The sequence below is a fragment of the Meleagris gallopavo genome, chromosome 4 (assembly GCF_000146605.3).
Source record: "Meleagris gallopavo isolate NT-WF06-2002-E0010 breed Aviagen turkey brand Nicholas breeding stock chromosome 4, Turkey_5.1, whole genome shotgun sequence".
Lineage (NCBI taxonomy): Eukaryota > Metazoa > Chordata > Aves > Galliformes > Phasianidae > Meleagris > Meleagris gallopavo.
In genome coordinates this window covers 49,860,893-49,872,837 of record NC_015014.2, presented here as the reverse complement: position 1 = coordinate 49,872,837, position 11,945 = coordinate 49,860,893, and the positions used below count along the sequence as shown (strand labels likewise).

The 11,945-nt window shown below is 34.9% G+C and overlaps 1 protein-coding gene across 4 annotated transcripts in view; it reads right to left on the bottom strand.

Moving 5' to 3' along the window:
- ARAP2 (ArfGAP with RhoGAP domain, ankyrin repeat and PH domain 2) overlaps nucleotides 1–11,945 on the bottom strand; it is a 125,783-nt gene that overhangs the window by 90,494 nt on the left and 23,344 nt on the right. For all 4 annotated transcript variants that reach the window (XM_010710306.3, XM_010710308.3, XM_019614911.2 and 1 more), the window contains exons 7-9: nucleotides 10,460–10,529; nucleotides 5,706–5,826; nucleotides 2,697–2,878 (exon numbers count right to left, since the gene is read on the bottom strand). In XM_010710306.3, the coding sequence (XP_010708608.1) occupies nucleotides 2,697–2,878; nucleotides 5,706–5,826; nucleotides 10,460–10,529 (373 nt within the window). The remainder of the gene's footprint in view (nucleotides 1–2,696; nucleotides 2,879–5,705; nucleotides 5,827–10,459; nucleotides 10,530–11,945) is intronic.

Here is an 11,945-nt window from a genome sequence, read left to right as displayed (position 1 = left end):
TAATATGGAACGGATACGATTTCTCATACACAGCAGAATACTCATCATTATTCAAGCTTTAACTTGGAGTCATGCATGGAGGGAAAAAGTTGTAAATAATCATGGCATGCAGCCATACATACTATTTCCCAGTCTTTTTATTTTGCTATTTTCTCTAATACCCCATGTAAATGCATCTATTTTGGAGCTACCCAAGGCAGAATCAAAAAATATCTCAAGTTATCTTTATCAAAGCCAAACTCCAGTGCAAACACTGTGACACATAGGCCCTCCCTGGCTTTAGCTCTACCAGAGAAGCTTGTATACACCCCAACGAAGTGGGTATTTTCTGGCAGACCAGGAAAGCATCTGTCACAGCCCTTCTGATGGTCACAGAGGGGAGGTTAACATTGGCACCATCGCAGTAGCCTGACATTTCAAGCCAATGTTTGAGCTGTCATGAAGGATCAGATGACATGTTTTTATTTAAGCACGAATGATTTTGAAATAGAAATGGGAGTTTCAGCAAGTTGCAGGTTGAACAAATTGATTCTGTACGATCTATTTTTCACACCTGCTCCAGAGAGGAAGTTTAAGAAATTCACACTACATAGAGTCAAAGAAATTGATGGTTTCTTACTAGCACTATATCACTGCCAGAAGCTCAGGCTAACCCAATCACTTTTTAACTAGAAATGGGCCTGAGACATGATGTTCTGATCTCAGTCTGAACTTCACAAAGTTCATGTTGGTTACGTTAGGATTAGGCATTTGGCTTAGGATCTTCTCCACTTTAACAATGAAGAAAAATCTTTTAAAGCACCAGTGGACTTTCCTCTATCAAGTTTAATAGAAATCAATAAATCAGCTTGATCCGATCTCATTTCAACATTGTAAGAAGTGTAAATAGGTGTCTTTTAGCACTGCAGTTATAATAAACCCTTCTAAGTCTCTGTGGGAGTAGTTCTCTAGTAAGGATGTGAATTCCAATATGAGCAGAATTTAAGGACATCCCTGGATGTATTTGCTTGGTAACTAATGGCTGAAGCACAAACTTGAGACTGGGAAAGATTTGTAGAACATCAGAGCCCTCTACTGGAATAGAACTACATTACTGAGCATTTCTTTAATGCAGCAGTGAAAACAATAAGTTTTATCTAAAGGTTGAAAAACACAAGAGGTACCAGGAGAACTACACTGCATGAAAGCTTGAAGACAGAAGCTATTTATTCTGATTTCCAAAAAGGTAAAGTTATATAGAGAAACAGACATTTGTTCAAATGGAGGATCTAACAAGAAACCTCTTAGGATCATTTGACATGTTTGGTTTCAAGTAAGCAGGCTTTGGAGAGGTGCTAGCTTTGCACCATTGTTCATAAATTTCATTCAAGGAGAAGGAAATGACAAGCTGACAGCATGCATAAACTTCATGCTGTTCCAGGACTTCGTTTTGGTTTGCCGTCTGCTGCACTGCAGTTACTGACCTATGCAGAGCATCCATGTAGTAGAATGGAATGAACATCTAGTCAAAAGGCTGTTTTAAAGATGTGCTTTCATGATTAGCTAAAACAAATGTGAAGTCATACTTAGATACTTAAAGGGCACAGATGATACAGTTTACCAAACGGCCACGGCCCCCCCAAGCAATAAATTTAACATACACATGCAAACATGCTAAATGATAATTGAAAACACATGTGTAAGAGAAATTTTTTAGGGGAGGGAATACAAAATACAGTGTTAAATTATCTTAATCATAATTTTCAACCTGAAAGTGAATGGCTCTGGAACACTTTCTCCATACAGAAGAGGACACAGTAGGTGAGGAATGAACAGCAAAAGGACTAGTTACTGAGAGAAAAACCACATTTGAAATAAGAATTTGCAAGTACACAAATTTGAAAGAGCAAGGCATGCAATAGCACTTTCCCCAAATCCTCACCCTGGTTCTCATGGGTTGCCAATTTCCTTACACAGAAATAGTACCTTTCATTTAATGTCTTGTAATAGATTCCAACCGCTTGCACAGCCATCCACTGAGATCCCATTTATACCCTTTATCTACAGCATCCTAGGGAATTCCACAGTTAACTACATTACATCATAATATATTCACAACTAAACCAAACAAAAAATAAAAGAAAATAAAAACAAAACAGCCAAACAACAACAAAACAACAAACAACACAACCCTAGATTTGGGAGCTGGAGTGTAAGCTACTTTGTGTGTTTTTTAATTCTGGATTTGTTTAATATATTACAGTGCACAAAAAGTCAGTTCAGGTTCTTAAAAATACAAGGAACATTAATGTCAAACATTTAGATGAAGTGTCACTTTAAATATGTTATGTATATAAGTACACTGTGGCATTTTCTAGAGCAGTGTATTACAGGAGGACAGTGAAAGCAGTGCACAAAATGAGCTGATTTAGAGTACTTACGACACACACTTTTAAGAGTGAATTAATCCTACCCCTGCCACTAACCTGTTATGACACTCAAGGCTTTTCATTTCACCTCACTACTTATTCGTTTTTTTAACTGTACAACAACTATAATGATACATCTCTTGCTTTATAAAGTCTTTTGAGAATTGCAGCAATAAAGTAGTACATAAAAAAGGATATGCATTTATATTCACCAAGAACCATCAATTTCTAACACCAGTTAAATAATCTTTTCGAACATTCATTCACAAAATCACATGAAAAACTTACCTGCTCATTTTTGCAAATCCACACAGTATTCCCTTGAAGAAGAATAAAGATTTTGGCTTTGTATCCTTTCAGCTCAAGATATCCACTTTTCTCAGGAGCAACAGAAATTCGAGACTGAGGGTTATTATCAGATTGAGATTTCACAGCATTGAGTATTTTATCAACCCAGTCATTCCTTTCTTCTAAACAAGGAAAAAAATTAGACAGGTTATATATTAAGCAGCAGCTCCACTTTCTACCATATTTCTTTTATTGTGCTTCCTACTATGCCTTGCTGGTTGATGGCATAACAATAGCATAAGAGATAACATCTACCTTGAAAAAGAGGTAGAAATTAAAAAAAAAAAAAAAAACCAAAAAACAAACATAAAAGAGGAAAGGCTACCAAGGATACCCACTCAAGTACCTTCCATAAACAAACAAAAAATGAAAGTTATGAAAACATTAATTACAGTTTTCAAAAATCATCACTATTAGTTCTAAGATGCTTAATTTCAGAGAGCTTAACGACTGAGGTACAGGTAACACGTTCTTCATTTATTACTGATCGGGCAACAAGAAAAGGACTATGGGAAGTAATGTAAGCAAATAGTATGGAGCCTAAATATCATCCATCACTGAAGAGAGAAGCCAACCCAAACTCTACTCAGTTGGACCATGCTTTTATGCAACATTTGGCAATTCAGACTATTCCATTAAGGTGTAGTGGTTAAGCTTGATATTGTCAGGGGCACTGAGTAATCAAGAAAATGTATGTTTGAATATGTTTTGCATGCGGTATTAGTTTAGCTTCACATTTGTAAGATCACAAGTAGGTGAGGTAATGAAGTTCCACTTAGCCTCACACACTGTTCAGACATTTCCCTAGTCTAAGATCAATATACATTAAAACTGAATACACTGAATCAATTAGACATGCCCTACATGATGGAAATATCATGAATGCTTCAATTCTTTGCTCTAAGAGATTCAAGTCATAAAAACATACGGGTTATAATATATATCTGTACATGTCATTCATGGTCAATCTAAAGTTGATATGATCAGTGCCCAGCATCTAGAAAGGACAATCAAAACAATAACATACTCACTTCATAAATGTAATGTGAGCAACAAGAAGCAACAAATGAATTTAAGCATCAGAAAAGAGTTTGAAGAAGAGAAAGACAGCAGTTGATAGACTAGCTCAGAGAAGGCAATTCTAGACTTCTCTTACCAAGTACAGGTCTTGTTTTAAGACAACTGTTGTATTCTAAAGTCTCTGAAAGTAGTTTTAAAAGGTCATTGGAATATTTTGGTATAGATGATTACAAAATTAATCTGAAAGGCATGTTTTGTTTTTCTTTTTAAATAATATTTCATTCGAATTAAAATCTCACAGAATTTGAGCAGATATGTTCTAATTCAGCACTACCACCTATTTCATTTTTTCCCCCCAAATGCCCTAAACTATCCAAGATGTTATATAATTTCCCCCTTGCTATTCAAAAAAATATTGTATTTCCAGTTTGCAAAACAAATCATCAGAGCAGCAAAAGACAAGAAACCAAATACTATGTCAGTCCATAATCTGTAGAATATAGGTATCAAGGGACACAAGTCAACAAAGGCAATGGCAATATTCTGTATTCTGATACTTCAGCAGAAATTAAAGAAAGTTGATACAGGAGGTCCACAGGATGAAATATGTATAGAGTCCCCATTTCAAAATCTTTTAAAATAGGTGTTCTTGGAATAGTCCCAGAACAATTTCCAATCACAAATTCACAGAAAGAATAGCATAAAGTGACAGTTTGTGCGCATACCAGTAAGCAAGCAAGGTTATTTACATAATTTACTGTGAATACATCACCCACCACTGGATACAGTAAGGATCAAATTACTTGTACAATATCAACTTATATCCTTAATGTGACAGTAACAGCTTTATGAACACATCACCAGGTCCAAAGAGAGTTGCATACCAAATGAAAATACAATTTAACGTATAAAAAGAGGCTGCTCTAAATTTACTATTTAAGTCAATATAAGTTGTGAATGTTTTACAGTATTTAAAGATAACAGCTCATAAAGCAAATTATGGCCCTACAAAAAAATAACGTGCTAAGACAGTTATGTTCTAATTTATAAAAATGACCAAATTCGTTTTGGAAGAGAAAGGCAAAAGTAATAAAAATAGATCTACTTCTTAGCTAAGAGCATAAAAATGTCTGAACTGATTTGAGCCAGACCTGATAAGGATTTGTTCACTAATGCTGCACTCCTGTTGCAGCCTGCAGCAAATGTATACAACGAAGCTATAACCCATAAAAACGTGATTTGATAAAGGAAATGCTGAGAGACCCCTAGCTATAATGGGTCTGGCACACAGTGCTGTAGATACATACTGCATGTCTCGTTTCCTAGGTATTCCAGTTTCTTTGATTGTTTCCATAAATAAGTCATACATGCACTGACATTAATTTTACATATTACAGCAGTAGGGTAATAAAGCATTAGACTAGAAGGTACACTAACTTCCTCTTTTTGTTTGTATTCTCTACCAACATATGGCTGAAAATACTGTATGAGGCAGTAAATAAAAACAAACAAAAAATAATCACAGTCTCTTATCACATCATCACATCCAAGCCATCAACTTCATTGTTGCTCTTCATCAATTTTATATCAAGTAGTGACTGAGAGCAGATGGCTGATAGTGCACAGACTGTAAAAGCTGCTAGTGATATCTAATGAATGTCCAGAAAAATTCATCTTTGGAAATAATGGGAGAGGAGGCAGAAGAGCTGGAAAAAGTGTTAATATTTTGATACTTTACAAAGTACTTTATTTCTTATTACAAAGGTTATAGTAATCAATTGTTTTACTTCATGAATCCAAAACAGATGGATTCGAGAAATACCTTTTGCAATACATCGTACTTCATAATTTAATTATGATTTAATTTACCAGCAATGACTACATGGCCTTCAAGAAATCATTAGAATTACATACATGTGTTGTACATACCTTCTTTATCCACTCGGAAGACAAAAGTCCTATGAGACGTAACAACTTCAAATTTATTCTCTCCATGAACTCTAACTGTTGCTATAGCAGAAAGTAGTATTATTCCCTTTGAGAACACTTCCTATAATAAAAAACACATAAGCAGCAGTTAATAGCTGTTAATAAATGTCTCCCAGGTAGTATTATGCACAGTGATGTTCAGGATGCTCACATTCTAAACTGTGCTGTGCTCCTACAAGTTCAGCATTTATTATTAATAAAACTGCATCAATTAAGTAAACCATTTCACTATCCACACACAGCCCACTTCATCATTACGTGTCCATGCTCATATTCTGCCTTCTAAAATAGAAGAAAATCCCATAGTGAGGTATAATGCATATATGAAACATCACTACGGAAGACATCTCATGACTCTCCTATGACAAAATGTCACAGTCTTAAATTCACAATTTTATACCAAAGAATCTAGTATATCATCCATACACACACAATTGTAAAATAGAATCAAGCAAGAAAAAAAAAAACTTGTGCCTTCTCTAGGTAGAGTGTTCCAGAGAATTTCTGAGTTAGTTAGCCAGTTAAAAAAAAAAAAAAAAGACCACCATGGATTGTATCCATTAGCATTCAATATTCACTTGAAGGGGGGAGGAGTAGAGGGGAGTTAGGGAGAGTGGTGGCAATTCTTCAAAATCCATTGCCTTGTCATTACTAACGAAAGCCTTGTAGCAGGTATGTGCTATTCTCTCAGATGAGATGAAAGTGGAATGGTCCCTCAAAAATATCATTTGACATCACAGTGAGTTTTCCCAGAACTTCCTAATTTCCAGCTAGGAAACAGGACAACAGAATTTAAACAACAGCAAGACAGGAAAAAAATGAAATGCTACTAGAACTTTCTCCAAGCAGATCACCTAATAAGCTGAAGCAGATACACAACACTTCACAAGTACATCTGAACAATTCCTGCATTACAGACTTAACGCTGCTCCCCCTGTCACCAACATACTTTGATCAATCGGTTTTCTGACTAAGATAATTCAGATACACTGCTAAGATTTATGATCCAGATGCAGTAATATTCCAAGAGGTAGCTCCCCCGTAAAGAACTCGTACTGCAGTAAATTTCCTCCTGAAGTATAAATTATTATAACAGACTTTATACAAGGACTGAAGGAATCACTGTGAATGTTAAGCATGGAGGATGCTTTTTCTGTTTACTGAGTTAAATATACCACCACTTCTCACCAAATTCATAGTCTTGTGTTGTTTCACTTCTAAACACTAATATATTTCAATGAATGCTGTTTGAAAAACTGTGATTTATTAAGAGATATCGAGACAGAGGAGATGTTACTTTAGTTACACTCAAGAACTACTCTGTAATTCAGAATCAACTCAGTACTGCACATGCATTCTTATCATGACTATATTTATTTGAAGGTGGACTTAAACACAGCAATTTCATATCTTAAAAGATATAGGTACTGTGTCAACTACTGATCCTTCACAATGAGAAAACAAGCTTACTACAGATGGTATTTATAGATCTGTTCACATACAATTATATAATGGAGTTTGCAGGCATCTACTGGTTGTATTTGGTACTGTAAGAGAATAATTAAGACAAAGTTACAGCTGCTTTATTCTACTTCATTCTGTCTCTTTTTAAGCTTAATATGGTTTGAGTTTTGTTATTTAATCATCCTTCAGGCATATATATTTTGAAATACAGTTCAAACTATGAGAATTTCTCAGTTTTATTTCTACACCAGGTTCTCTTTCGCATGCAAGAACCAACACCTAATGCTAAAAGCTCCGACAGATAAAGACAATACTCCAGACAATAAACTAGGTAATTTAATGAAACAGAAAACAAAAAACAAAAAACCCACATCCTTCCACAACAGAAAAAACATGACCTATTGCAAGAATAAAAGTGATTGCCCTACTTTGCAGTGAATTTCATTCTTCATTGCATGCACCATGACCTAGCAAAACAAAGTTGTTTATATGAAAAGTAAAGACTTTTTCCTAAGTCACTACTGTATTTGCAAGGAATCCCAAAATGTTTTTACATTAAAACTTTCAATAGAGCAGTTTTGCCTTACCAAATACATTAGAGTAGCGAGCTTATCCTGCACAAAGGAGGAAGAAATGTAAAAGAGATACTATGCAAATTGAGTAACTAAAAAGAATTCTGAAGTGATGCCTTTTTTTCTTCAGTTTGCTCTCACTTTAATTAACTACATTCTGTTATGACAAAAACCACACCAGATATTGCTCTCACCACATTAACTTGCTTAGGACAATGAAAATAGAAGAAATGAGCACCATCACCAATTCAAAAGTCAGGACATCAGGACAGATGCCCTTTCTAAAAAGAGTTATAAAGGAAAGAAGAGATCTATACTGATTTTAAGTTGACACACAACTAAAACAAGTTTAAAAAAAGTTAGAAAATTCAAATTCAAATTATTCAGAGAAGAATTTATGCAATCTAAGCACACATTTGCAGGTATATGGTCATCTTCATCTTTTCTTCTCATCATCCACTCATTTCACCATTGATTAGCCATACAGCACATTGCTTACCCAGTGCAATCCCACAATGCACACAGAACTATGGGCAAACAGTTGTCTTTTCCTCCAATCCATAAGTATCTCCAAATGTTTTATAAGATCCTCAGCTCCCAGAATTTCCATCCAGACTCACAGTTCTCAGATAATAGGTTTTAGCATATGACTCATCAAGATAATAAGTCAGACGTACAAATTTTTACAAGCTGAATGCATGCACACCAAGCAGTGACACTTTCAACCACAAGAGTGCAGTTTTTCATTCATGAAAAAAAAAATATATGTACACAAGAGTCTGTAAACCAAGCCTTCTGAGAGCTCTTTACAGTCCAAACTACCACAAATATCTTCAAATAGAGGATGGAGTGTTGGAAGCTTTCCACACAGCCCATGCTACGCTGAATATTCCTCTCAGCAGAAGGGATGATTTCTGTAATCTCTTGAAACAAACAAGCGTATAACAAGTCCTGCTCTAGTGACCTCCATATAGCTAGTAGAGACCCTTCAAAATAAATAAATCTCAACTTTAGATACAAGACTGAAAATTCTTTAAAATTAACATTTCTTTCCCTAATTATGTGATAGAAGTTATTAAGCAAATTCCAATGCTATTTAAGCCATTCTTAATCACTAATCTTGCTTTTCTGCTCCTTTAAAGCTCTGGCATGAATACCACAAAGAGGATAACATATTTTGTCCCTCCAATCCAAATATTCTCTTCATCTACATAATCATGTCTACTAAGTGAAGAAAAATAAGCAAGCAAAAACAGGCTGTCTCATGTTCCTCATCAGCAGGCATAATGAAGCATAATGTAAACACTTCTTGCTCTTGTTCTCTGGCCCCTCAGGACATACTCAACCTTTTTCTACTTCAGTTCTCCCCCTTCATAATCTGCTGAAACAGTTCAACGTGTGCACATTATAAAAAAACATGGAATTCTTATTGATTATCAACACCTATCATAACGAAACCCAAATTACAACACAATGTTGAATTTTCTTCCTAATTTAATATGCATCTTCAACTGGAAAAGCTACCCAGTGTTTTAAACAATGCATGTGCATACAGCCTCATTTCCAACAAAAAAATTTCCATATTATACAATCATCTAACATTTTTGAGCTTAACAAGATCTGCATCTCTTCCAAAAGAAGTTAATTGATTGCAGAACAACAGAAAAATAATTTTAAAGTCAGCTTAATTATATTAAATAGATAAGAAAAAAAAGACAAAAGGAAAGCAAGTTTTAAAAACGAGTCTGAAAAAACTTTTTTTTTTTCTTTTTTTTGGAAAATGATGACTTGCAAATCTACTTTAATGTCGCTAGCAATTAGACAGATCAATACAATGGGAAAGGCATTACAACAAAGGTGTGATGACAAAAGGACTTGCACAATAAAGTGCTATAAAGGAAGGGAATAAGATTGCTCACCCGTATCAGAAGAGTCTAGGTTCACAGAGGGAAGCTTCACCAAGAAGGGATCTCCAGAAAGAGATCCTTCCCCAGTGGCATTCAGCCCTTCAATGAGGTCTAAGAGAGGTGCAGCCAGGCTCCACTCCTTCTGGTCACTCAGGTGAATTGCCTTCACCTGTGTTTCCAAGGCTGACCAGGTCCTTTCCCCAGTCAGTGCTCAATCAGCGGTTCAGGCCATGACTCAATACTTCCATACAGTTATCTATCAAAAGTGATCTACTTGAATCAAAGTGTGAGCCTGCAAATGTTTCAGGACAATTCAATACTTAGGTGCAGAAAAACTAAAACACCCACTGGAGTCACAGTATTATGCTCAATTTGAAGAGACCCATTGTAATAGAAACTAGTCCTGCTGTTTGTGATTTTTCCTAGAAGTCACACAGGAGAGACATTTATAATAAGAAAATAGATAGGCATCATGGGGTATTTTTGTTTTACAAGGCTTCCATTCCAAATTTTATCTCTCTCTCTCTCTCTCTCTATCTCATGCTGGGTTTCCATGACAAGACAGTTTGCAGCCATCACCAAAGTAACATTTGATCTCTTAAATTAGTTTTCCATTACTCTGTTGTTCTGTAATAATGCTTTGTTCTAATATTTTGCAATTGAAAATACATTTAACATAGATGTTCATTTGCAGTTATTTCTAAATGTTGTCTATTATACACATGCATTTTGACCCAAACATGCCACTTACCTTTTCATTATTGTAATAAGAAATGCTGTCTCCATCAAATTTAACCCAGCGCTTCTGAAACATACGTTTGCTGTGAATCAAAAATGAATACAATTAAAATGACAAGTTATACTGGCTTGTAAGAATGTCTTAAAAGGTCATATCACATTTTGCTTCCTGTGTTTGGGTCTAAACTTTCTGGAAATTAAAATTAGCCCCTCTGAAGATTAGAACATTGATTTTAAATATAATAAAAATATCTGGAGATAAGAAGTACAGCATTAATGGAGTTCTGTTATAAATCAGTGCCTTCATGTTTTTATCAATCAAGTTTCTCCTCTCTTTCTCTTCCTCATTCTCATGTCCTTTATCATATTTGAAGTGACAAAGGAAAAAAGAGCTTTCAGTAATGTAATTTTGCATTGACCTAACAGGTCAAGGATGAGAACAGGCTATTTTTATTGGAGACAAAGCAATATTCTTAATACAGAGCAAACATTAAAATGTTACAAGGTCTGTAATATCACATCCAAAAAGGGAAAGTTGAGAATCTAAAATGACCATCTCATTGGCAGGTTCATAAGACAGACATCTCTGTTTACACCCTATGATACCTTCATTCATTAACCTCTCCCTAACACTCTCTTCCCTGACCAGTGAATAAATAACAGTCACACCAAATCATTCAACAAGTACAACAGAGAAATTCCTTTTCAATTTCTGTTATCAACTAGAGATTATTGATGAGAAGCTCATTGGATTATATCAGCTTCCTGTTAATTCTGTAACAGGATATATGTAATAATGCTGTATGAGAACCACCTTTAAAAATTATTAACATAATAAAAACATTAAAAAAATTATGTAACATAAACCTGAAGCAGTCCAGTATGTTCTTTAAAAATGTTGACTATAACTTACCATCGATAAAAGTTTCAATTCTAAAATCCAATGAACAATTTATTAAGGATGAACAAGAGCCCACTCTTTTCCCAGTGTTATTTCTTCTCCTACTAAAAGATGTGTCATGTGTCTAATTTTGGATTAGAAGACTACGGTAGCTTACCAAAATTTTCATCATATGCCAGCTCTGGCTTAACTAATTTACATAATGTAAGTACAATAAATCATTTTTCATAACCTGGAAAGGCCAACAGAAAATCTGTTTTCTATTGAAATGTCAGTAAACTCTGAGTTGATACAGAGAAGGATATGCAAACCTAAGTGCCCAATATCATGTAAATGAACTGAATGGCTTTACAATTATATATATTCATGAAAACTAGAAGCTGTACTTTAAACACTCAATTTGCAGCAATTTGAGAAAATTGTGCATCTTCATTTTCATGAGGGGACAAAATGCCATAGAAGCATTATAAAAAGTAAGAAGGGAGCAGATGGGGGAGGAGAAATAAAGCAAAGAAACATTCAGTTGGTAGGGATTGAAATAAAATATGGCAAGGCTTAAAGTAAAGAAGAAATCACTGTTAGTTCCACCTCCCCACCC